The 26,861-nt window shown below is 51.1% G+C and overlaps 1 protein-coding gene across 3 annotated transcripts in view; it reads left to right on the forward strand.

Annotated features, from left to right (window-relative positions):
- The window catches only part of MTUS2 (microtubule associated scaffold protein 2), a 610,477-nt gene extending 588,687 nt beyond the window's left edge, over positions 1-21,790 (forward strand). For all 3 annotated transcript variants that reach the window (XM_045978371.1, XM_045978372.1, XM_045978373.1), the window contains 6 exons: positions 5,507-5,612; positions 8,753-8,826; positions 12,980-13,078; positions 14,131-14,250; positions 17,200-17,297; positions 21,561-21,790. In XM_045978371.1, coding sequence (XP_045834327.1) covers positions 5,507-5,612; positions 8,753-8,826; positions 12,980-13,078; positions 14,131-14,250; positions 17,200-17,297; positions 21,561-21,774 — 711 coding nt within the window. In that variant the 3' untranslated portion in view covers positions 21,775-21,790. The remainder of the gene's footprint in view (positions 1-5,506; positions 5,613-8,752; positions 8,827-12,979; positions 13,079-14,130; positions 14,251-17,199; positions 17,298-21,560) is intronic.
- The last annotated feature ends 5,071 nt before the right edge of the window (positions 21,791-26,861 follow it).

Here is a 26,861-nt window from a genome sequence, read left to right on the forward strand (position 1 = left end):
GGAGAAGGCGCCTGGAGGGAGTCCTCCGAGCAGAGCTCATGCTGTGTATGGGAACCAAAGAGCTGAAGACACAGCTGAGTGGAGCCTGTCCACTGGTGGGGCACTGCGGGGACCTCATGGAGTTTCGCTGGGAGATGTGCTCTCGCCTGGCCTCTGGGCTGGGCCAGAGCAGCCTTGTAGAGATTTGATACTGGGAGGGATTGGAAAGAAAGAAGGCCCCGACTTTCCCCTTGAGAATGAGTTACAGAAGCTACCTGTGTACATTTAAGAGGTGATTTACCTTAGGAAGGCTCTGAGTTCTCTTTTTCTCAATTCTTTGTAAGAGCTAGTGATTCATTTATTCATTCATTGGTGCAAAGAATATTTAGCCACTGCACTCAAGACATTATGGCAGGCGACTGGGAGAGATACCAAGATACAGAATGTATGGACTTGCAGGTTAATTGGGGGCAGTTCTGAGACAAGGACCCAAGAAACCATAATACTGGGTGAGAATTACAGAGGACACATTTAGATTACTTCCAGCTATAAGGAGAGGGGAAAGCTTTATGAGGGAAATAGCTTCTGAAGACTTTCTATGTGGGTAAACCTGACCTCTGGAAACCCGTTGGTTTGGGGGTGGGCAGGGGATGGCGATTTAAATCTATGAATTGTTCTGCTGCTATCCTGACCCTCCCCTTCTTCAGCAGAGAGCACACAGGCAGTGGAGAGGAAGGTGAAATGCATGTCAGTCCTGCATTCCCAATTTGCAGACAGAATCAATGCCCGTTGGTCTAGTGCAGCAGAAGCCTCAAGTGCATGACCACCATGGAGATTTGGATGCTCTGGGGTGTAAATTACCCACGTAGGGATCTCCACATCCTGTGGGTCTTCCTTAGCAGGTGCAGCTACACTTGGCAATGCTAACTCTGCAGGTAGCAGCATGTCTGTGTTCCTAGAGCCTTAAAAACCAAGTTAACCAATCTGGCTTCTCCTCGTGCCCCAGCACCCCAGGCTGGCAATGGGGAAGCAGTGTCAATTTCAACATGTGGGATTTGGAGGGGCTTTAACTCAACTTAGGAATTCACTGCTAGGGCAGGCTGACCTCTGGGTTCACTGCAGTTTCATCCTGTAGGACAGATCCAGCCATCTGCTCACCTGGAGGATCAAAGACTGTCTGTCTCTGCCTACACCTGAACTTCTGACAAAACATCCCTCTTCATCTTCACCCCACATGAGTTAAATCAGAATTGCTGAGGGGGGCCTGGCGTCATTGGTCTGTAAAAGCAGGGCCCGTCCTGCAGTCTCTGGTTAGGGGCACGATCGGGGGGCATGGGGAAAGCCTCTTGGCTTTCCTTGGTGACCTCCAAGATAGAGTAGGACTTTGATTTTAAAAGCAGGACTAAAAGGTGTTTCATTAAAATCAGCTCTCATTTTCTAGCTTGCTTCACATTAATAAAAGTCAGATCGCCAAAGCTCCCCTTTCTCAAAGCACATAGAGCACGTGGGACAGATTTTCACTATCAACACACATGCTTTTCCCCGTGTGCCCCAAGCATCACGGTTTCTCTGTCCAGCTTGCCACCCTCCCTTCTGGGCTGCCTACGGCTGTCCCCCATGGTACTGGTAGCCAGTAACCAGATTTGTGACCTTTGACCCCAGTGCTCCCAGACCCTTCCTCAGTTTGTCTTACTCCCTGACCTGTCCCTGAAGTCACTCTCCTCCGGGACCACTGGGTTCCTGGATGCATTATGGATTCCGCTCAGTAAAGTCTAAGTGGAGCCTTTTCTTGAGCGACTGTGCTGGTTCTTCAGAGTTTCCACCAGCCTTGTCTCCTCTCCAGGACATACTTCTACTCTTTCCTGGAAAAAAAAAATCACCCTTTTAGACTAGCTGGCAGGCTCAGCCTCCCTGCGCTTAATTAGGACCAACAGAGGCCACTTTGTCCATCATGTTGCATTACGGCGGTCGTGTGCGGTTGGCGTTCAGTGGCCAGCAGCAGAAACCACACTGTCCCTAATCAAACCAAATGACGTCCCCAGGGGCCTGCTGTCTTCCAGCACCAGAGCCCCTACATGCAGTGGGGAGGCGGTGCAGAGAAGATAGGTCCTTCCGGGCAGCGCTGCCCACGTGCTGGGCTGCAGAGGGGACAGCGAACCCGGGGATGCGATGAAGTCACACTGGGCAGTCTGGCATGGCTGGCTGCCTGCTCCAAGTCAGGGCCCGGGAGGCTATACCAGGGTCGGAAGGGAAGGAGGGTCTTGTCCTTACCTAGAAAGGAACGTCAAGAGAGCCCTGGGCAGAGTAAACATGGGCCGGCTCCTCTGTCTGACCAGCTATGAACGCAGAGTCTGGGGTGGGCGCAGATGGGACTTGAGTGTGGTTTGGGTTTAATGAGTGAAACTGAGGCTTCCTCATTCTAAAGGTCAGTCTTTTTGAGGTGAATTGCCAAAACCTCAGACAACTGTATTTTGCAAATGGCCCCACAGCTGCAGTCTTACCCATCTGAGGGTGGTTTTTCCAAGCTTTTGCTTTGCTGTAATTCAGCCCCGCTGAGCAGCAAGCGGCTCGGGGAGTGGAGCCAGCTGCAGGGAACAGCTGCCTCAGGGCAGGCCCCCCAGAGCTCTTCCAAGGGCACATCCATAGCCTCTTCTGTGGCACAGCCCACAGCTCCCTCTGCCTGCTGGAGGGAGGAGGGTGGCCCAGGTGTGGTTCAAGGGCCCTACCCAGGGTTCTAGACGGAAAAGAAGGATGCTTCACCCAGCGTAAGTCTGCTGTGGACTGACCTAATTTAGTGCCTTTTGCCTCTGACTGGGTGATCTGTGTGCCCAAAATGACTTTGTATTTCCCTTGGTTCAACTTGTCTGAATCTTCTCACCTGCCTTCAGAAGGTTTCCAGTCTTCTCAGGCTGAGAGACCTTACTGGCCGCTTCAGAGGGGGAGCCCGTGCTCCAGAAAGAAGCCAGGAGCCATGGGAAATGTCGTGGGGATTAATACCATGACGAAAAAGGGCATGCCAAGAGTGGATAGCCCCTTCTTTTCTCTATGCCTTAAAAACCATAAAGATGTATAGAACTTACTGAAATTACTAAATACTGAAGAGTAAGGATTATTGTGCCCAATTTTTGGCTTATTGGCTCTCGCTGGTTCCCTTCGAAACGTACTGGGTGTTCCATTCCTTGCATATGCCCTTTCCGGTTAGGGACTTAGTATTTCATTCATAAAAGCACCTCGAGAGGCCGTAGCAGAGAGCTCGTGCCCTTACATTACCCTTCACGTATTGGGGGCAGTATTTTATCACCAGTAAGTCAAAAACCCGCCTTCAAACAAACCAGAAGGGCATGTGTTTAGCCACAAACATAACGTAGAATAGCCGGTCAAGGTATATTCAGCTCCAGGGGCACGCGGGACTCTTCTGGAACCTAGCCCTTGCATTCATCGGTCTTTCCTGAAACCAACCATGGCAATTTATATAAGAACCCAATAAATTAGAACCATACCAAGGACTGATGAAAGATGTTTCTTTATTCCAAACTGGGTAACGTAACTCCAAATAATGTGGGGTTACTTGTTTCTACAGTGTCCTATGGGCTTAACTGACATCAGTCATAAAGCAGAAAGAAAAGATATTTCCATTTTTTTCATTTTTTTAAATCAGTGATTTATTTTTCCAGGAGACTAAAAGGCTCCGGACAAAGATGCTATGAAAACCTCATATAACCAGGAATTGGACAATTAAGTGCTGTGGTAATCAGCCTTTCTGCCGAGTGCATTCATAGCTCTGAGCCTTAAGTAAAAGATTGTTTAATCAAGAGTGACTGGCAAATAAAAGCAAATCGTTGCATACCACGTCCGTTTGCATATGATTGGGCAGCTTTCCTCACGTGGTAGAGTTCATTGTTGGTTTTGCCAGTGAAAAGTTCTCATTTTCCATAGAAGAGAGAAGTCCGACAAATTCTCCTACGCAATTACACTATCCAGAATGCGAATCCTCCCCATTTTAAAATAAAAAAACTCTGGTGCATCCACTTCCCGAGTGGGCATTCTTTCTTGGGGAGAGCCCTTCCTCCCTTCGAGTCAAAGGTCAGCCTGTGACTTAGCCCCAGAAAAAGGAAGGACTCTAAGAAATGGCTGGCTATTACCTGCCAGAGGCAATGTGTTCTCACCTGGTCCGTCCAAGAGCTTCAGGCCCTAGGCCCTTTTCCTGGTTCAGTGTTTCTCAAATGCCAGACTTTGATACACTGGTAGGCCACGAAATAAATTTCATGGCTTGCAACTGGCATTTTGAAAAACAAAGTGAGATAGAAATTTTAAGACCAGGTGGTTTCAAGGAGGAAGGGAACCAGCTGTATCGTGGAACTTTGGTTTTGTGCGTGTGCCCATGCACAGTGCAAGGTACGGTGGTGTTTTTTAACACTGGTTCACTGACAAAAAATTTGGGAAAATGCTGTTCTGGTTTGCTACTGTGGGGTGCGGGGGTTGAAATTACTCCTTAAAGTCAGCCATTGGAGGTTAAAGCAACAGCCACAACAATAACAAAACCAGTAAACACACTGGGGGTGGGGTGGTTTGCAGAGATTGGGAGGGGTCAAAATCAAAATCCTGGAGTGACTGCACTGCCTGTGATTACATTCTAGAAATGTGCCTTCAGCCCGAGAAAGAGGGGTAGTTCCATGTTGCCAGGGCAGGGGGAAGAGGGAGTCCAAATTGCGATCTGGAGGGTAAGGTTACAGCAAAGCAGGGACACCAAGAGCACACAGATCTGTCGGCCTGTCCTGGCGCTGGGGAGAGCATCCTGAATCTCCGGTGGGGGTCTTGCTGGGGTAGGCCACAACGGTGTGTTTGAGAGAGTTTCACCAGCGGGGTCAGACAGACCTAGGCGGGATGGCCAGCTCTGCCATTTACAAGCCCTTGGCAAAACATTTCAAACACCTCTAAGCCTTGGTCTCCTTGTCTATGAAATGGGCATAAAAATACCTACTTCATGATGTCACTGTGAGAGTTAAGCGCAGGAACCAATAGCAGGTGGCTTAATGACCATTAGTTCCCTCCATTTGTCTTGCGCGCTGATGCTCCCACTTGCCACTGGGCAACAGAGAGCCAACCATCCAGCAGAGGGCCCTCTTCTTTTCCTTATCCCCCATTTTCTCCATGATGGGTGCGGGAGAAGGAATGGGAGTGGGAAGGGGGTGGGCCAGAAGCCAGGCCTTGGGCAGTGAAGAGCGGGTTCAGGCAGCTGTCCCCCACTGGGAGCTGCCAGCCTCCTACAGACAGCTGGGCTGAGGCGGTGACTTCCCTGTGACCTCCCCCTGACTTAAGGGGCTACCACATCATCACCAAATCCTGGCTCCCCTGCCTTGGTGCAAGACCAAGATGGCTATCATCTCAGCAAAATGGCTTGTCCTTGACCTTTCGGTCACAGATCGCTCTACTAGTTGAATACCAACTGCGTTCTCCAAGCAGCGAGGACACTCCTGCCACCCATTCCTCCATCTCTGTGTGTAACCATAGCTGTGTTCTCCTCCAGGTAGAAGATCTCACGGCCAGCCATGAGGCTGCTCTTCTAGAGATGGAAAATAACCACACGGTTGCCATTGCAATCCTACAGGATGACCACCACCACAAAGTCCAAGGTAGCTACCAGCCTCGATGTGGGCGGCCGTTTGTGGTGGGCTGTGCAAGCCAAGACGTTGCTGCCACCCTTCCTGTCTTGCTCCTCTTCCCGGTTTCCCTTCCTCTCCATCCTGGTGTGTCTTTTGTGTTGCTTCTTATGGAAAGAAGAGATGAAAATTCCAGGATCCATCCAGGTAACTATTCCTTTCCTCAGAAGCATTTACCGTCAAACTTGCCCAGATATGGAACCCCGAGGAGCTGTGCCAGGGGACGGACACCAGCCCGGGTCCCACCTGGCAATCCCATGTAGCTGCTGTGGGCTTCCTGAGATCATTCTAATGGGTTTCAAAGCTGGAGAACTACTCTTTCAAAGTAGGCCTGGAAATCCTGGGTTGTACCTTGTCTTGTAGCCTTTTAAAACAAAATGGCAACCCTGAGATGGGTGGACTTTCCCCACACTTGTGGTGTATTTAGGGCCGCAGCAGAGTCCAGCTGGATCTAGGTCCCCATACCTCATACTCAGACATCACGTTCCCCATGGAGTTCCAAATCTTTCTTTTTACATTTTTTGTAACTTTGAATGATCTTTCAATACGTAGAGGTTTTTGTGGGTCATGACAACAGTAACAACATCTACCATGTCTTACTAAGATTATTACTTTGTGAAAGAAGCTTTTTTACACCTTCAACATGCATTTCCATTAGTATATATGATTTATTTTTCAATTTCTCTCCCCACTTCACCTTTTCCCCTAGTTAACTGGTTGTTAAAGCATATTAAAAGCAATAAAATTCAATAAATAGATTAATGATTTTTAATAATTTGAAAGTTAACATCAAGGTGTTTTTTTTTTAAGATGTATTTATTTATTTTAGAGAGAGAGCGCATGAGTGGGAGGGACAGAGGGAGAGGGAGAGAGGATCTCAGGCAGACTCCACGCTAAGCACAGAGCCTGATGCAGGGATCTATCTCACAACTCTGAGATCACGACCTGAGCCAAAACCAAAAGTCAGATGCTTAACCAACTGTGCTACCCCGGTGGCCCAATATCAGATTTTTAAAAAATTATTTTTAAAATGTTCTTTGTAAACCACAAAGCCCACTGTGTGACAATCAATACTCAAGTTTTGCTTCCCTCAAGCATCAGCCCCACCATCTCTGGGATTTATTAGTAAATGAAAAAGTCCAGGCTGGAGGCAAGGAAGAGTACTACCCTGAGAACTACTTAAATATATTACCTATGTCCTGAGAGCATGTCTCCCACTTAGAGTACCAATCCCCACCCTTGGCTGTACATTGGAACTACCTGGGGATTTTTTTTTTTTTTAAATACCGATGTATAAATCCCACTGCAGAGATTCTAATTTAATTTCTTTGGGGTGCAGGCTAGCCATCAGGATTTTTAAAATCTCCCAAGGTGATTCTAACATCCAGCCAAATTTGAGAACCGTTGTCTTAGAGCACAGTATTAAGCATGGGACAAAATGTCATGACCTTAAAATAATGAAACTTATTATAGATACTAGTGATGGTTCATACCATCTCCAGAGTAGGTACTAGTTTTTATCTTGGGTTTTTGGGATCATCTGAAAGTGTCCTAAAATCCATCACTGCACTGTAGGAAAATGGTCTCTGGGAAGGGAATTTGAATGGAAATAGTGCAATGAGCCACAGTGTTTGTTGCCCTTCGCTTCTGTATTTTTATAAAAATAGACCTGGTAGAGTTTTCTGGTGAACGAAATCTCACTTAGATACCACATCCAAGGCATTTAAGTGTCAAGGGAATGTAGGCATATTTAATGATAGGTAAGAAATTTATTACTATGATCAGGGCCATGCTTTCAATGACTATTAAAACTAATCACATAGACAGAGCCAAGTGGACCAGAAGCCTACATGGCTTTATGTCAATGAAATCAGCACAAATTTTTTTTTCCCCAAATGTAAATTTCAGCTATAAACAACTGGATTTCTTAGAGACTTTTGCCATCCTTACTTAAAAGATTTGGGTCAGTGGAAACCACAGTCTTTCCTAATTGCTGCTCATGCCAGCCAGAATGATAATTGCAGCCCTCCAGTGCTCTCCTGTTCTAAGCATGTGATCCTGGCTGATTAATGGGACCTTTCCTGCATGCAGTTATGAGATGAAAACAAATTGCTTGTGTAGCTAGAATGAGATGCGCTTCACCCGGCTAATAAGACTCTTTCCATCTGGAGGAAAATAGAATCCATTCACTAATAACTCTTACATGACATCTCTTTCTGCCTAACTTGCAAATTATTACTGGAATGACATTTTTCATAGCATAGAATTGTTCCCAACTCTCCAAGAGGAACCAGTCCAATTAGTCCTTCCTTCTCTCCGAGTGTCTTAATATCAATTTTTTGCTCAAGCAAATCTTTGAGATCTCTGGTTTCCCAAGTGTGGCCCAGAGGCCACGAAGGTGTCCTTGCAGGTGCAGCCCTGGCTCCCTTCACACAGCTATTCCCCAGCAAGCCCAGGCTGGCAGCATGGCCGCTCACAGCAACACGCTCCCTGGAAGGCCACCTTCTTCAGCCCCAGATTGCTGCATCATGGTGGAAAGGGGAGTGATTGAACATTGATGACCCCGCTGTTCTACCATGAGGGAAACTTGGAGAATCGACAAGTACTGTGGAAATAGATACAGATAGATATGGAGTGGTGGTATAGCAGGTTGAAAGAATGTGTGTGTGTGTGCGCGCGCGTGCACGCACGCACACATGGGTGTGCATGTGCTCGTGAGATGATTGTGGCTATTTTTAAAAATTTTTTTTAGAGGGAGTGGGGACAGGGTGGAGGGAGAGAGAGAATTTTAAGCAGGCTCCATGCTCAGCATAAAACCCAATGTGGGTCAGGATCTCATGATCCTGAGATGATGACCTGAGCGGAAATCAAGAGTTGGACGCTTAACCTACTGAGCCACCAAGGTGCCCCTACACGATTGTGTTCTTTCTGCTTCCCTCCCTCATTTCTTTCTTCTTTCCCTTCTTTTCCTTCTTCGTCCTAGTCCTTGCATTTAATTTCCAAGTATGGAGCTATTGGCCAGTGTCCCTTATTTACCTACATCCTAAGTCTGGCAGAGTCTTGTTTGATCCTTTTCAAAAGACCAACTTGACTATCTGATCTCTTCTCTCCAGAACTGATGTCTACCCATGAGCTTGAAAAGAAAGAATTGGAAGAAAATTTTGAAAAGCTGCGGCTGTCCTTACAGGTTAATATTCATTCTCTTAACTCTGATACCTTGAGCCAGCATCTGCTGTGTATTGGATCCCATACTAAACGCTGGAATATAGAGGTAAATGGGACAGACTCCCTGCTCTTTGAGAAATTACTGTCCGCTCAGGCAGCTGTGACCCGAACAGTGACAGACAACACAAAAGGTAACACAGGCATACACCCCATGAATGATACCATTAGTGAGCACACAGGAGTTCCAAGACACTGCTCCCCACTTGCCATGCTCAGAGGGACACCTGAGTTGTGTCTGAATGAAAGGGAGGACTTGAGGAGGAGAACATTCCAGGCAGGGGGAATAAAGGGGTTGTTCATAGCATATATTCTGGGAATTAGAAAAGGGGCTTTAATCCCCTGAAGGTGGGTGAGATGAAAAGAACCTTCTTTGCCTTCCACTGCCCACCTGCAGAAAACGTGGGTCTCAGAGGCCAGGGAGCTGCCTGGCTTCCTTCTGACCTCTACGGGGAGAATGATGCCTCTCCCCAGTCACATGCTTCTCCCTCCTTCCTTCTGGAGACCCAGGCCATGCCCATCCATAGGGCAGAGCTGCCTGGGAAGCAAGGGCAAGGTCAGTGGCCTGGCTTCCGTTCCCAACTAAGGTTGCCTCAATTATAACAAGATTATTTGTTAAATATTAGGAGCACTCACATCTGGAAATTATGGAAGGTGATGACTAAAACTGTAAGACAAAGGTAGGAATTTTGCTTTTTTGAGGGCACACTTTCCCCTGGCAATGTTCGTTGCACAGAGCCTGCGTTCCAAGAAAGGAACCCAGGATTGTGTAGCTAACCAGTGTCACAGCTACTGAATGTACTATGCAGAAGTTTGTTGTTTGTTTGTTTTTAAGATTTTTTTATTTATTTAGTTGTCAGAGAGAGAGAGAGAGCAAGAGAGCAAGCACAGGCAGACAGAGTGGCAGGCAGAGGCAGAGGGAGAAGCAGGCTCCCTGCCAAGCAAGGAGCCCGATGTGGGACTTGATCCCAGGACGCTGGGATCATGACCTGAGCCGAAGGCAGCCGCTTAACCAACTGAGCCACCCAGGCGTCCCTGTACTATGCAGAAGTTTTAAAATGGGCGACAACCTGCTGTGAGCCCCCCCCAACCCCCTACCAAACTGATGGGGGGGCTGGTTGCCTATGAAATGGGGGCCTGCAGGTCATCTTATGGTGGACTGACCATTTAGAGAATCACAATCGGAGCACCTCAGGGGGGATCCCAGAGGACGCTTTCCTACTCTGTGCTCCGTCCGAATACAGATCCTATCAGCAATTTCTGCACTATGCCCGTGCAGTCCTCACATGGCTCAGCCACAGCACCTAACCCCAAACTGCCTTCGTGTGTCCCACATCCCATGCCATCAGATGCACTCCCCCCCAGGACATAAACCAGGACCACACCATGATGTAGCAGAAACCCCTCCAGTCCCAAAACCAAAAGAATCACATGTGAGCCTTCACTCTGCCACTAACATTAAATTGTCATGAACTGTACACCGTTTGGTTGTAATGCTCCATGGGCAGAATGGATCTGGGCTGGAGGCTGTTTGGTACCGAGAGGACGGGATTGTTGAAGCCGAACTTTCTGGGCTCCTGGTGGGTAGGGAAACAGGTCTGGGGATAAGAGATGTGAGCTTTGAGTTTAAATGCCCAGTGTACCTCCTCTTAGTAGCTTTGAAATCATGGGCAGTCACATAAGCTCTTGTGAACCTTGCTTTACTCATCTGTAAAATGGGGGCGAGAACAGTACATTCCTCAAGGTATGAGCAGATTAAGGGAAATAACGGAGGTGAAGCGCAGAGCATTAGGTTGGCTCACAGCAGATGTTAGTAAGGAGCTGCCGCCGCAGTCATAATAGTTCCAGCACTGTTGCATTTACTGCTGTTACTGTCGCGCCACCGGCTAATTCCTGAGTGGCCCTTGTTGTGCCGGGTCACCAGCTGGGCCTTGCTGCCTCTCCGCTTGACTCAAAGGAGCCACCCCAAGCTGGAAAACAGTCTCTTCTGCCTGATTGCTGGGAGGCACCATTGTGTGCCTGTGGATCTATTTTCAGTCATGGTGAATAAGGCAGAAAAAACACAGTTTGACATTTTAGATCCATCCCAGGGGGCGTTGGCCAGATGCGTCTATCATTGTTTTGACAGCGTGGATGAGTCTGGTGTGGGAGCCGGGTAGTGGTACAGCCGTAGCTGTACGTGTAGTCCCGTTCTAGAAGGTGACCGCACCACCCAGGGACTGTGCTAGACCCCAGCCGGGGTTGCACTGGGCTGGGATCTACGTCCCCAGCTCCTGTGTGTGCAGACTGCCCGTGACAACTCTGTCGCCCTAATGCACCAGCCTTTGTGTTTAATGACACTGCGGGGCTTTTCTTTTTCTTAAAAATGAAATTGGAAGTAACTGGAAACAAAAAAAAAAAAAAAAAAAGAAAGAAAGAAAGAAAGAAAGAAGGAAGGAAGGAAAAAGAAAAAAAGAGGAAAAAGCACCTGCCAAAGATGGTTTGCAGAACAGGGTCCTCTGGCGAGATGGAGAAAGCAGGCAAGCCAGGGCTTCCTCCAGGATGGGGTTTTATGTAGGATTACATAAATTACAACACCTCGCTCTTTTTTTTTTTTTAAAGATTTTATTTATTTATTTGACAGAGAGAGATCACAAACAGACAGAGAGGCAGGCAGAGAGAGAGAGAGGGAAGCAGGCGCCCCGCCAAGCGGAGAGCCCAATGCGGGACTCGATCCCAGGACCCCGAGATCATGACCTGAGCCGAAGGCAGCGGCTTAACCCATTGAGCCACCCAGGCGCCCACAACACCTCGCTCTTAAAATGAGGGGGCTGAGGCCGTTTCTGTTGTCAGAAGAGTTCCTGGGGAGACCCTAAGTCCCTTCATTTTAATGTCACAGAAACGGTGTCGTGGGGCGGAGAACTTTGGGATACTCTGTGCAATCCAGGCACCATCTAGCATTGCGAGAAAGCCCAGTGCCCGGCATCCTTCACTGCCTGGCGGTGATCAGGCATTGCTGGGGTTGCAAGGGAGGCTGAGGGCAGTTGCACCTGCCCCGGCAGCCAGGGCCGGAAATGGTTCCTCCTCCGACTCACCATCATCTTCTCAGCCTGCATACAGAGAGCTGCCCCATGGCTGGTGTGTGCCAGCGGCCAGCAGTGCTGGTGTGACTGGGCAGACGGTCTACATGGGAGGAAAGACTCTGCTCCCATGGTGGCTCACACCAGGGACATGCAGTCCAGCCCCGAGTCCCAGAAAGGACAAGGGAGGCCAGAAGTGAGCGGAGAAGGACAGAGACCTGGCCAGTGGAGGCAGGGCTTGTGAGGGAGCTGGAAAGTCGGGTGGGCGGGGGTTGCAGTGAGAACGGAGCTGGGAGGCAAGAGAGGCCGAGCAGGAGCTACGTGAACATTGTGTTAAATACGCACTTTATCTGGATGCCGGAGGGGTTTTCCATGGGGGGGGGGGGGGGCGACGGGTTCGGGTTTGCACTGTAGAAAGGTCCCCCTGCCTCCAGCGTGAGGAAGAGTTATAACCCAGGTCCGGGAAAGGGCAGCAGTGGGGCTAAACTTCAGGTAGAGGGAGAGGGACCGGGAGAGTTCGTGGACTCCATGGGCATTCAGCAGGTGGAACTGGAAGGGCTCGATCCTTGACCCCAAATCAGTGTGTCTGGTGGTGGGAGGAGGGGTCTCAGGCAGAAGGGAAGTCAAGGTTGGTTCAATGCTTTATAAATGAGGACAGTTCTTCTTTGAGATGGACAGATTGTTTGTCCTCAAGTCGGGGACTAGATGCGTCTCTCTGCTGGGAGTCTGCCTCTGTGAGGTCAGGGATTACGTTTTCGATGCCTCCCTCCCACAAGCTGCCGGTTTGGAGAGGAAGGCCAGCACACTCATGTGGGGAGGCACCTTGAAGTCGAGCCGCCTGCTCTGAGTTCTCCCACACCCCAGGGTCAGGACGCTTCGTGCGCAGCCTCAATGCCACGTGACGCCCTCTTGGGGACGCCTGTGGGACAGGCGATCCAGGCAGCCTCTGATCTCTTGACCCCGCAAAGAGTGCGCCGGGCTGGGCAGCCCTCCCCTCACAGCTGCCCAGGCCACTGTGTCTGTGGTGGACTGAGCTGGGCTTCTTGTCATTCCCTGCAGGACCAGGTAGACACGCTGACCTTCCAGAGCCAGTCTCTGCGGGACAGAGCCAGACGCTTTGAGGAGGCTCTGAGGAAGAACACGGAAGAGCAGCTGGAGGTAGTCACGCTCCCCAGGCCTCGCAGCTCCCAGGAGGGGCCTCAGCCCGGGAGACCCCTCAGCAGTCTCCCCCGGAGACCGGACCTCTGTGAGGCTCTGTGGCTGGAGTGACAGCGGGCCAGCAGAGGTCCCTGTCAGTACCTCTCTCCTGACACACAAGACAGCTGTGGGTTTCTCCAGTGACATGGTATCCCTGCCAGATGGCACACTGCCCCCCAGCTGCTGTCCCTGAGCTCCTGGGAGCTCTGCACCCCAGCCTGGACCCCCCTTCTGCTCCATTCTCCCCCAGCTTTGGTTGCGCTGGTACAGGGGCACCACTCACACCTGCCTTAGTGGGGGGAGTGGAGTGGTTTCCGGAAAAGCGGGCAAACCTCCCTCCCACTGATGGAGGGTTGCCAGATAAAATGCGTGACACCCAGTTAAACTTGAATTATTAAAAAGGTGAATGTTTTTAGCATAAGTATATCCCATGTAATATTTATACTTAAAAAAAAAAAAAAGGTGGTTTGTTGGGAACTCTTGACTCAATGCCCTATATTTTGTTGTAGTTGTTCTTGTCGTTATACCCGGCAACCTCACTGTAGCATTTCTTTTTCTAAAGTGCCTTTTCTGCTTTTTAAACTACTTTGCTCCTTTCCCCTGCAAGGATGCCCCCACCCCCACTCTGCATGGGCCCAGGGGAGACCTGCAAATCACAACTTGTCTGGTGAATCAAGCAGTTTGGGTCCATGTTAAAAGCTAGTGATGAATTTACTCTTTTGACCCCAGGGGCTCCCCTTGGTAACATCCAGCCCTCCCCGCATCCAGACTTTTTGGTGGATGATGGCTTTACCTCTCTCATTCCCCAGGGAGCTGGACTTCTCCTAGCATCTCCAGTGGGAAACCAGTGAGCATCTTCATCAGGGAAGGCTGTGAGTGGGCTCACATTCACAGTCCAGCGCCTACCGGGAAGCTTGCTACGGGAGGCTAGATTTTGCTGCATTCCTGGCACTGGGGATACTGGGCTTCTGCTGGGCTCCCTGGTAAATAGCTCTCGCTCTCCGCTGTTGTAGATTGCATTGGCTCCCTATCAGCACTTGGAAGAAGACATGAAGAGTCTGAAGCAGGTATTAGAGATGAAGAATCAGCAAATACACCAGCAGGAAAAGAAGATTATTGAGCTGGAAAAACTGGTGAGTCAGCCTGCCTCCTTGGGAGAGCCCCAGTAACCTGAGTGGTAGGCCCTGTGGGCATCACAGATGTCCTCACTCACTGTCTGCAGAGGCTGGGCCCTTCCCTGTCCATCCCTTACACCTGAGCAGAAAATGCCATGGCCAAGTCTCAAGACCTTTCTTAGGAAGCGAGGAATTCTGATAAGGAATTCGAGGTGGCCTCGGACTGCACAACCGAGCAGCCCTCCTAACTGCCGCCTCCATCCCCATCCATCCCTCCTCCCCTGGAGGACTGCTGCTTCCTCCCTCCTCCCTGCGAGGGATGGGTGGTGAGCCAGCGTAAGTGCAGCGTCACGGAGATGTAGGCCAGGCACTGTGCAAAGCACTTTATGTCTTTGTTCTTTAACCCCAGACAGCAATCCACTGGAGCAGGGACCATCCAGAGGCTTCTTTCATAGATTCAGATGCAGATGGGGGTCCAGGCAGAGGGCGTATCTCACCCAGAGGATGGGAGTCCAGGCCCAGGACTCCCGGTGCCTGGTCTCATAATCCTCTGCCTCCCCTTCAACCCGGCTTCTGCAGAACTAGCAAAGGCGCCCCTTTGGGGAAATAGCCCCCCTGAGCTCACTCCCCTCCCCGGCAGGCACAAGGGTGGTGCAAAGGCTAGAGCTGGAGACAGGTCATTCGAAGTTGGTAGCAGAGCATCGAGCTTGCAAGGAGACACCATCTTGATGGGGAGGTTGGCCTAAGGGTCTCAGATAGGCTTTTCCACCCCTTTTTTACTGTTAGATTTAAATATAAGTTGATGCTATAAAAAGAAAAGATGTGCATTATGAAAATTAGAAGATAAACAGAAATAAGAAAATTAGAATATATTTCCAAGTGCTGTTAGTACTTCCCAGAACTTTTCCTTGGTACTACGGACATGCCCCACACAGGGAGACCTTTGTATCCTGCTTTCTCCCAGCCAGCAGATCTTAACTTGCCATCTCGGTCACGGGTCATCTCATCTACCTTGTAAAGTTCCCTGCTTGTGTCTGAAATATCCCTTGAAGCTGGATTTCTCAACCCTGGAGCCTGTCTAGATGCACCTGTTGAATTCGGTTGTCGTGTCCCCTTTTAATCTAGCTCCCCCGCTCCTTGCAGACCTCTCAGACCGCAGGTGCTTATCAGGTAGGATGGGGGCAGACAGCTGTATGACTGTCAGTAACCAGCATCCTGGGCCGTGGTGACCCTGTGGTGCCTCCCAACAGCCCAGAGTTTCCCAGCAAGGTCAGATCCCTGTCCTTCCCAGCCAGGCCCACACAGGGACTGATGACCCTCCTCTTCCAGACTGAGCCATCTGCATTCAGTTGTCTAGTCCCCCACAAACTTTAGGGTTTATCTGGCTGTTTTTAGCCATGTCCCAGGCATTCTGGAACCATGCATGACTTCTCCTTCCAGAAGCCTTTCTAGGCATAAAGAAAGAAGCAGTGTGATCACTTCCCATTTCCTGGGAGCAAAGATGAAGTCTGTAGGGAAGTTTGTGGGACAGAGCCCAGCCCTTTGGCTCTGACCCCTAGTCCTGGTCCTGGAAGGGCGACAGTTCTCCTCAAAGATTAAGACCGAACAGTGAATTTGTCATTTTCTCTTCAAGAAATAATTTATTTCTGGGTGGCTGGGTGGCTCAGTTGGTTAAGGAACTGCCTTCGGCTCAAGTCATGATCTCGGAGTCCCGGGATCAAGTCCTACACCAGGCTCCCTGCTCAGTGGGGGAGTCTGCTTCTTCCTCTGAACTCTCCCCTCTCATGCTCTCTCTCATTCTCTCTCTCTCTCTCTCTCTGTCTCATAAAATAAATAAATAAAATCTTTAAAATAAATTATTTATTATTTATTTCTGAATTTATTTTAGAATGGAACTGTACTTCCGCAAGCCCCTAAGGGACAAACAGACAGAAAAAAAGGCATAAATTGCAGGAGAATAATGATTTTAGATCATATACCAAGCCCGTCTCAGGTTTCAGGTTCCTGGCTGCCCATACCCTCAGAAGGACAAAAATGTGTCCACGTTATTTATATTTCTAGCCCTCCGTTAATTTAGAATGTCATATCGAGCATACACGCTGGGGCCAGGGAGGCCGATGCTGCGGTTGACTGTCAGGAAGAACCAGGGGCCATCAGCCACGCTAGGTCCTGATGGTGTCCACTTACCTCTGACAGCTTGTCTCTGACTGCAGGAGCACACAGTGTAAGAAACATATTCTAGGGGCACCTGGGTGGCTTAGTCAGTTAAGCGTCTGCTTTCAGCTCAGGTCATGATCCCAGGGTCCTGGGATGGAGGCCCGAATCAGGCTCCCTGCTCAGCGGGGAGTCTGCTTTTCCCTCTCCCTCTGCCTGCCACTCCCCCTGCTTGTGCTCTCTCACTCACTCTTTTTTTCAAATAAATAAAATCTCTAAAAAAATGTATTCTACACAGGAACCTGATGGATATACAGACACATATATGTAAAAAACATGCATAGCTAAAATATGAATAACAAATACTTTTACTATATAGAGTGCACTCTGATATTTTCTGTTTTATTTTGCTTAAAAAAGAAATGCTACTCACGTCTCTCTAACTTGATTTTACAACCTACTAATACATTGCAAACTGCAGTTTGCAAAGCACTGTTCCTTTTTTTTTTTTTTTGGAAGATTTTATTTATTTGAGAGAGAGAGCACGTGTGTGAGCAGGGGGAGGAGCGGAGGGGGAGGGGCAAGCAGACTCTGTGCTCCGCAGAGAGCCTGACATGGGGCTCCATCTCATGACCCCAACCAAGATCATGACCTGAGCCAAAATCAAGAGCTGGACACCCAACCCACTGAGCCACCCAGGTGCCCCACAAAGCACTATTCTTGATAATCCTCCAAAGGTCAGAAGCCAAGGGCACTGGTCTTTTATCTTTGTCACCGCCTCGGGAGAACCTCTTATCATTGCTTTCTTTGTAGGCAGAAAAGAACATTATCCTAGAAGAAAAGATCCAAGTTCTCCAGCAGCAGAATGAAGACCTCAAAGCGAGGATTGACCAGAACACTGTTGTCACAAGGTAGGTGGGCCTGGGTGTCTGAGCTTAACCAAGCATGTATCACCTACAACGTGGCTTTGCTCTTGAGCTCCCGGGAGGGCTCTGTGCTTATTCTGACATCCGCTGTGTCTCGTTCCTCTGAGCTGGGAGGCTTCCCCCCACACAGGTTCTGGGCATGTTGCATAGGAAGACGAGAAGAAAACACCCCACGGGGACCACACAGCCTGTGTCTTGGCTCTCCATATCAGGGGTCCCCACCTTGGGAAAAATGAGTGAACTTGGCAGAAGCGTGCGGCAGGGGTCTCCAGTACAGCTGAAAGGCGGAGGGGTTATTTCTGGAGAGTTTGGAGAGGGCTGCCCGCTGGGTGCTCCCATATGAAAGAGAAAAACCACATGAGCCGAAACCACACTCCGTAAGGTCCCTGGCGCAGAGCAGGGTGGAAGCCTCGGCTGTCCTGGGGCAGCCTGGCCATGGGAGTGAGGACGGCAGGGAGTGACCAAGCCAGTGAAGCCTGCAGCCGAACGCAGCTGCTGTGAGTAACCCCGTTCCCATCTCCATCCCCTGCTCTGCGGGGCTGTAACCTTCGAGGAAGGATGCGGGGGTCCTCCCCTCTGCTGTCAGAGCGAAGTCAAGCAGAGTCTGGGCTTGATCAGCCAGCTGCCGCTTCCAGACAGGCTTCAAAGCTTCTGTGGTTCCGGTTCCAGACCACCGCAGTCAAGCAAGTATTGCAGTGAAGCCATCCAATGACTTTTCCCCAAATGAATGGTTTCCCGGTACAGCGAACAGTCACATTTACACTATCCTAGGGTCTACTAAGTGTGAAATACCGTTATGTCTAAAGAAGCAATGGACACACCTTCATTTAAAAATACTTCATTGCTAAAAAAGGCAAGCCGTCATCTACACTTCCAGCGAGTTGTCATTGCAGGTGGAGGGTCTTGGCTCACGGAGGACGGCTGCTGAGTGATCAGAGTGGGGGCTGCTGAAGGCTGTGGGGGGGGGGGGTGTGTGTGTCTGTGCCAGTTTCTTAAAACAGTGAGGTTTGCTCCATTGACTGACTCTTCCTTTCACAAACCATTCCTCTGTAGTGTGGGATGCTGTTTGGTAGCATTTAACTCACAGCAGAACTTCTTTCCAAACTGGGGTCAATCTTTGAAATCCTGCTGCTGCTTTCTCAGCTAAGTTGATGTAAGATTCTAAATCGTTTTGGTCACCGCACCAGTCTTCATGGCATCTCCACCAGGAGCAGATTCCAGCTCAAGAATCCACTTTCCTGGCTCATCCATGAGAAGCAGCTCCTCATCCATTCAAGTCTGATCACGAGACGGCAACAGTGTGGTCCCATCTTTTCGCCCCACTTCTAACTCCAGCTCTCTTGCTGTTTCCACCACCTCTGTGGTGACTGTCTCCGTGGACGCCCTGAACCCCTCCAAGTCCTCCAGGACGGTGGGAACCAACCTCTCCCAAGCTCCGGTGAATGTGGATATTTTGACCTCTTCCCATCAATCATGAATGTTCTTAATGGCAACTTGAATGGTGAATCTTTTCCAGAAGGTTTTCTGTTGTCCAGATCCATCAGAGGAATCACTGTCTATGGCTATAGGCTTACAGAATGTGTTTCTTAGAGAATAAGACCTGAAAGTCAAAGTTACTCCGTGATCCAGGAGCTGCAGGATGGCCATTGTGTCAGGGGGCATGACAACAACGTTCATCTTGTATGTCCCCATCAGAGCTCTTGGATGACTGGCTGATTGTCAGTGAGCAGTCGCATTCTGATAGGGATCGTTTTTCTCAGCAGCAGGTCTCAACAGGGGCCTCCACGTATTCGGTAAACCATGTTGTAAACAGATGTCCTGTCACCCAGGCTTCGTTGTCCCATTCCTAGAGCACAGGCAGAGTAGGTTGAGCGTCATTCTTAAGGGCCGTAGGATTTTTGGAAAGGTCAGTAAGCATTGGTGTCAGCTTCAAGTCACCAGCTGTGTTATCCCTCTAACGTGAGAGTCAGCCTGTCCTCTGAAGCTGTGGAGCCAGCATTGACTTCTCCTCTCTAGCTCTGAAAGTGCTCGACGGCATCTTCTTCCAGTAGAAGGCTGTCTTGTCTACACTGGAAACCTGCTGTGGTGTGTAGCCGCTTTCATCGCTGTCATAGCTGGACCTTCTGGAGAACTCGCTGCAGCTTCTCCCCCAGCCCCCGCTGCTTCCCCTCGTACTTTCTGTTACGGAGCTGGTTCTTTCCTTCAACCTCATGGACCAGCCTCTGCAGCTTCAGACTTTCCTCTGCAGCTTCCTCACCTCTCTCAGCCCTCCCAGAATCGCAGAGACCTAGGGCCTTGCTCGGGGTCGGGCTTTGGCTTAAGGGAATGCTGGGGTTTTCTCTTCTCTCCAGACCACTCGAACTTTCTCCGTATCAGCAGAAAGGCTGTTTCTCTTTCTTATCATTTGTGTGTTCACTGAAGCAGCACTTTTAATGCCCTTCAAGAACATTTCCTTTGCACTCCTGACTGGGCTGCCTCTTTGGCACAAGAGGCCCCAGCTCTCAGCCTAGCAACGCTCGCAACATGCCTTCCTTACTAAACCCTGGTTTAAAGGGAGAGACGTGCCACGCTTCCTTTTACTTGAACCCTTAGAGGCCACCGTCAGGTTACTCGCTGGCTTAACTTCAATATTGTTGTGTCTCGGACAGGGCGACACTCAAGGAGAGGGGAGAGCCATGGGGAGAGCCGGGTCGACCGAGCGGTCAGAACACACACATTCATTGGTTTAGTTTGTGATCTCGTACATGTGCAGTCCGTGGCACCCCAAAACAGTTGCAGTAGTAACCTCAAAGATCACTGACCACAGATCAGCCTAACAAATATAACAAGAATGAAAAAGTTTGAACTACGGCAACAATTACCAAAATGTGACAGAGACGTGAAGTGAGCCAGCGCTGCTGAAGCTCGGCGCCGACAGCCATGCTCTCCCGAGGGCTGCCACAAACCTTCAACTTAGAAAACCACACAGTGTCTGCCAAGTTGCAGTAAAGTGAAGCCTGGTACAATGAGGTGTGCCTGCATTTTGTCCAGTAGGACGGAGCTCTCTCCGCGAGCCCCGCGCCCAAGCCCTGGCCCACTCCTCAGCTATACTCCTTACTGGATCCACGTGGGTCACCAGGGGAAGCACACACTTGTGCACACACTCACACACAATCTTGTGCTTCCTGTCACACACATGCACACTCGTATGCATGCTCCTGGACTTGCATGGTCATGCTCCCTCGAATGCACGCACGCTCTTGTGTGCGCCCCCCTCCCAGCTCCCACGCATATGCTTACACACATTCACACACATTGCCCTACAGCCGAACTCGGGGTGCTGGCGACCCATTCCCATGCCAGAGGGTCACAGGGGAGACCATATAAGGGGAGCAGGTCTTTCCCCCCACTTTGGCAGGAGGGCCGGAGCCTCTGCTCTACCTGAGCCACTGTGCCTCCCCAGGAAATCACAAAGGCACCCTGGTTCAAAGAGCCAGTCCAGGCTTGATCCAAGTGAGCTGGCTGCCAGGGCTAAGTCCACCCAGCTGCAAAACGCACGTGGGCTTCTCTTTCTCAGTTCCTCACAGGTGCTGTCGTTTATAAAAAATATGACAAAGCGAGCAACTCCCACTTCATGACAGACGGCACAGATACCTTGATTCGTTTTTCACTGAGCACATCCCTTTCTCAACAAACATCAACCGAGCATCTGTTCTGTGCCAGACACCCGGCTGGACGCTGGGGATTCAAAGAAGGCGGCTCTGGTCCCTGTTCCCGTGGGCTCCCGGTCCAGCAGGCGGGCATGCGCACAGATCAGCCTTTGCAGCCAGGGAAGGCAGTGCTGTCATGGAGACCCCAGCCAGGGGCAGGGAGGCCGGGAGGGGCCCCGAGGCCGACGGCACTGTCCCCGTGCTGTCCTCAGTGTTGACTGCCACTCTCTCCCAGCCTCCTGGTTCACACCCACACCAGCTCCCCACCTCCCTACTTTCCTCTTCTGCCTTCAGCATTTGCTCTGTCCAGTGGACAGCTGGCTCCTCCCCTGATGGGGCAGAGGGACGGGGAGTCTATTGGGAGCAGATGTGTTCCTGGGACCAGTGGAAATCACGTTTCAGCCCATGGCTCTTGGTTACCGCAGTCCCACTTGTCCCTGTCCTCCCGCAGGTGCCTACCGCCTCCTCCCTTGCCCCGAGCCCACCGGCCTGGTGAATCTCACCATCAGTGCCCACCGGCAGGATTGCTACCTGACTCCTTCTTGTTCTCCTCACGCAGACAACTGTCGGAGGAAAATGCTAATCTCCAGGAATACGTGGAGAAAGAAACCCAGGAGAAGAAGAGATTGAGCCGAACCAACGAAGAGCTGCTTTGGAAGCTCCAAACGGGGGATCCAACGAGCCCGGTGAAACTCTCCCCCACGTCCCCCGTTTACCGTGGCTCCTCCTCGGGGCCCTCCTCTCCCGCCAGAGTCAGCACGACGCCCAGATGACGCCACACCACGCAGCCTGCGGGAGCCCTGGCTCCGGCGCACCCAGAGCTTCCACCCCGAGGGAGTCAGGACCCGGGGCCGGCCCACGGCGGGCCCTGCGCGCATGCTCAGTAGCTGCACAGCTGCGTCCTAAGCCAAGTCCTCTTCTGATCCTCATGTAAGACTGTCCTGGTGTTGGCACTTAGGAAAGCGTAAACAGTAGTGTCCGATGTGCAAACGTTTGACCGTAGTTAGAGCCAAAAGAAAGAAACTCCCAGCTGTTCTCGAGCAATGAACTCTCACTGCAGAATTTCAGGTTAGTTACAAATAGCTCAGTTTTGAATATACATTGAATAATCATGTGTACTGCACCGATCTGTGTGTATATTGAGATACACGTATATACACATGCAGAGGTTCTGAATTGCATTTTTTATAACATGATGTGCTGACATATTTTGGTGAAGGTCAGCAGTTTTCTAACTTGTGCCTAAGAATTATTGGGATATGAAAATGCATTTCTATCTAGCTTCCCAGGAATATTTCTACCCAAAATAGAAAAAGGAAAAAAAAAAAAAGATACAAAGAAGAAGCGCCTTTCCGCCTACCACGAAGTGGTACTCTAACACAAACACCAGCGATTTGTGAACGGTAACTGCCTTTGGAACAGTCTGCTTCTTAGTCAACATGATGTGAGGTCACTCCTATTCCATTCGCGAGTTTTAATTATTAATACTCCTGTCGTGAGTGCCTAAGGGACAGCAGCAGGAAGCCCGGAAGGGTTTAGCAGTTTTGCCGATGATACTCACGACAGCGAATCACCCATAGTCTTGTAATACAACACAAGTTTTGCTTTTTTCCTAAGTGTCATCTTGGAATCCATCACGAAGCTACTGCACCCTCCGGAAAATATGGAGGAGCATGACCTTCTGGAGTGAGGGTGAGGATGACCTTGGAGTTGGCCAAGTCCACACTCCATCCTCCAGAAGGGAAATTGCTGATAGGATCTGTATTCGGACGGAGCACAGAGTAGGAAAGTGTCCTCTGGGATCCCCCTTGGGGTGCTCCGATTGTGATTCTCTAAATGGTCAGCCCACCATAAGATGACCTGAAGGCCCCCATTTCATAGGCAATCAGCCCCCCATCAGTTTGGTTCTATAACCCAACCCCATCACTGTACTCTGAGATGGCTCAGGGGTTCTAGCAGGGGCTTCCCGAACACCGACCCTTCCATCCCGGATCCGGTCCAAGCAGTGCTCGACCATCACATGACCTCCCGCAAAAGCCAGGCATATTTTCTGCCCCATGACCAAGCAGTACCACAGCTGACAGAGGTCCCTTCTTAGGCCCAGGAGGTTCTTCCCAACAGAGGAGCCCGACGGAAAGGCCAGCCGGCGCTCCCTGGCTCCTGGACTGGCATTTGTCTTGGAAAAGGTAGTCGTAGAATGTGAACGAACGCTCTCCCCGTAGTGCTGTGGTATGGTAGGAGCATGACACACAGAGAAAGACGTAGTTTTAACAGTTGATATGGTGACGATAAAGATGCCTTTGTTTCCTGTTTGCGACAAAGACCCTGCACCTTCTCCCGACGGCCCCTCAGAAGGGTCCCGAGCACAGGGCTGCTTCTGAGCCTGCCTGAGGCAAGCAGACTCATGCAGGGATGGCCCCTGTGCCAGGGTCCGGGAGCCAGGAGGCAATGGCCCCACGGGAGTGGCCACCTTGCCCGGGGCCCTGCCTGCTCGGCTCGCACGCGACCCTCCAGAAGACAGGCCCGGTCTGTGTTCCTCGTGTGAGTCAAGGTTGGGCTTGCCGGCCTCAGGGACATCTCATTTCTAGCAAGCCTCCAAGGGCCTTTGCCCATCCTCGGGACCTACACAGTGGATCCCCATTGAAGAAACATGTCTCTTTTCCTTTAGCAGCTCTGCATGGTGTTGTGATGTTGAGTTGGGCGTTCCGCTAGAGTAGATCACGCCACGTTGACTAAATACACAATTATGATTCTATGAGCAGGCACCGCCTTCGAAAACGTCACTTGGCGGTCGCTGGGCTCGCCCAGGAGGAACCACTTGGACACCTGCTAAACGCAGTTACACAGCAATACAGAAGTCAGTGTTATGTTAGAATGTGCTACCGTGTGTTAGCCTATTGCAGTCAAAGTCATAGTGATGTTAGAACTAAGTAACCCCTCCCTGGGTGAACTAAAGTGTTGCCCTCACCAGCCCCGCCCTTGGGTACTTGAGCTAATTCCCACATTGCCCTGGCTTCGTTCCTTCGTCGTGGCACCCATGACGTGCCTCAAACACGGGGGGATGGCAGACACCGTGTCCCGTCCTCATAGCCCCTGCCCCCCACCCCGCCCCACACACCATTAGGACCCGGACCGCTCTCAACATGGAAATCTCCTGGCCGTCCTCCTCCTGGGCTGCAGTGGTTTCCACAGACCGATGCTGTAGCCTCCCCACCTGCCTAGGACCCACCAAACCTCACCAGCCTCTTCCTAATGTTTGGGAGACATGTCTGAGCCCTGCACCCACCCCCGCCCTCCACACACTGGATGAGGTTCCGGGGCGAGGGTGGGGGGATGTCAGCGGAGGGGAGGGGGCTGACGGGCTGGCCCACTTGGTGATTATTGGAATGGGGGTCACACCTTATTTATCGGGCCCCTACAGTTTCTGTGTTGCATATTTGTGTCTGAAGCATATTAAAATGAACTTGAGGGACCTTCTGTGATATGCACTTGATGTACCTGTCAGCCCGGCCCTCTTGGGCTCCAGGAAACTGAGGCTGGGGACCCCAGGCAGGGAGATGTTTGGCAGGCTGCGTTCCCTTTCTGCGTGTGTCAGGGGCAGCTGATGGTCACCAAGAACCCCTCTCCCCAGACACAGCAGGTCCAGGGGCCCTGCAGCTGTCTTCCAGCAAAGACCCCCAGCAGCCCTGCCCTGTACTCGGGGAGAGCTCAGAGGCTCTGCTTGGCAAGGCCATCTTCATGGGCTGGGGCATGTTCCCACGGGAATGGGGCTGGAAAAGGACACAAAAGACTGAGTACGGTCCCCTCACCACTGATTTCAAAATCAGACCTAAACAGATCTATGGTTCTGCCCCAAAGAGAGTATGATGTGTTCTAAATCCTGTCAGTTTTATCTGGATCATCACAGATCTGTCTCTCCAGTGACAATGGCCACTGTCCTGCAGTTCCTTATCGTGAGCTCTTTCCCCAAGCCGAGGGGCTAGGGCCTGGGGTGGGGGGAACATAGAACCCTGGGGAGCTCTTGAGTAGTTCCCCCAAATGCGGGCGGGACACCTCTTTCTACCGGAAAGCACTTGCCCCCACCCCTCCCCCACCTCGGGTTGGCACCTGCAGTGTCCACGTGGGCCTGCCCCTTCCTGAGGTTCCAAGGGAGACCCCCGGGTTTTGCAGGGACGTGGGAGAGACAGCTACTCTACAGAGAACCCAGCAAGTCCGCCCTCCGGAACAGCTGCCGAACAAGGGACCTCTTACAGGCGATAAATCATGTCAAGTCACTTAGGACGTGAGAGGACCACCACAGTTCCCCTCTGAACCACCCACGCCTCCAGATGGTTGATGCTGACTACCTATTGATTAACGATCTTAATCCTCATCGACCTGTCAAACCTTGTCAACCTGTCCCAAACTGGTTTTTTCTCTTTCGGGATGTCTTGTGCCTTCCACTTTTATAGTCATTACTTTCCACTGTCCTTGCCCCTACACACGAGGGAAACAAGGCTCCCGGCAACACCTCCACTTCACCAAAGTGAAGTGACTTGCCTGCTGGCACATGTAGGAAAAGAGGTCGGCGCTGGCTTCCTCCTGCCTGTAGAGAACCCCTTCCCCTCCCGCAAGTCACCTGCAGCAGGCAGAGGAGATCTTTGAAGACAGCTCACTCAGTGCCCTCCTCTGTGCCCAGGACCCCGTATAGAGCCCGCCACCCCCACACGGGCGATGTGGACCGGCGCATCAGGAGGGGAGTGGTGGAGGAGGTAAGTGTGGGTCGAAACCTCAAAGCCGGACACTTGCCGCCTGCTGCTGGAGTTGAGAGCTGTTCTCATGGCTGGTGCCCCATGATGCAGCATCCGTGTCCCGCTGTCAAGCAGCAACTCGGGGACCACACCCTGTCATTGCGTCTGTGGTCCTCAAGGGTCAGAGTCCTGCCTGTTGGAGAGTTTGGGCCCCCAGACTTAAAAAAACAAAACCACCGCCAAAGGCTGGGAGCCTGTCCTGGGTATTCATTCACTTAAGTTGGTGAAACCTCTTAACTTCCTGAAGCAAAAACAGGGCCACCCAGGGTGTCCTGAGCACGGCACCGAGCTCGGTTCTCCGCCTCAGCGGAGAGGGAAGATGCACTCAGGAGGGACGGGCTCCTTTGCCTCACTCACCACATCTCCCAGTTTCATCAGTGCCAGCACCGAGCGGGGATCAGATGGTGTGCAGCCCTGAGTTGGGACCAGCCTGCTGCATGTGACCAGGGGCCCCACCTGGGGCTCTGCGCCTCCCGCCCAGGGCAGCAGTCCTGCGGCACCCACTCCCAGAGCCCCGCACAGCTGCTGCTGTCTGCACAGTGGGTTCTTGTTTTAACTACACGGAAATTAACGTAGTGGAGCCGTGGTGCCGTCTGCCCTCCCCTGCCACACTGTAAAGCGCAGGCACTCGGTAACTGCATCGTTTCAAGGAGCAAAACCTCCAAGCATCCATGGCAAAGTCCAACCTGCAGGTCTCTCTTCCCCAACTCAGTCCAGAGCCACCAGGATCCAGAGCCGACCGGGTTGGCCAGAGAGCTGCCTTCATTAGCAACGGCGGCTCCTGTTTCTATTCACTGAGCCTTTACTCACATTGCATTTTATTCAACAGCAGCATTTACGGCTCAGTGGGCAGCCAGAGTTTGGTAAAATGAAACTGTTCCCTTTTGAAGAAGGGCGGACGGGGTTACCTACAGTTGGCGTCCCAACCCTCCCTGCCGGCTCTGTCTGGTGGTTGTGCAAGGCTGGGCAGGAATACGCAGCCTAGTGAGGAGCTCGGGAGGATTCCTCGGTGCTGCCGATGCCAAGCTGTTTGGAGGCAGCTTTTGACTCCCCAGAAGTGATTCATAACC

The sequence above is a fragment of the Meles meles genome, chromosome 14 (assembly GCF_922984935.1).
Source record: "Meles meles chromosome 14, mMelMel3.1 paternal haplotype, whole genome shotgun sequence".
Lineage (NCBI taxonomy): Eukaryota > Metazoa > Chordata > Mammalia > Carnivora > Mustelidae > Meles > Meles meles.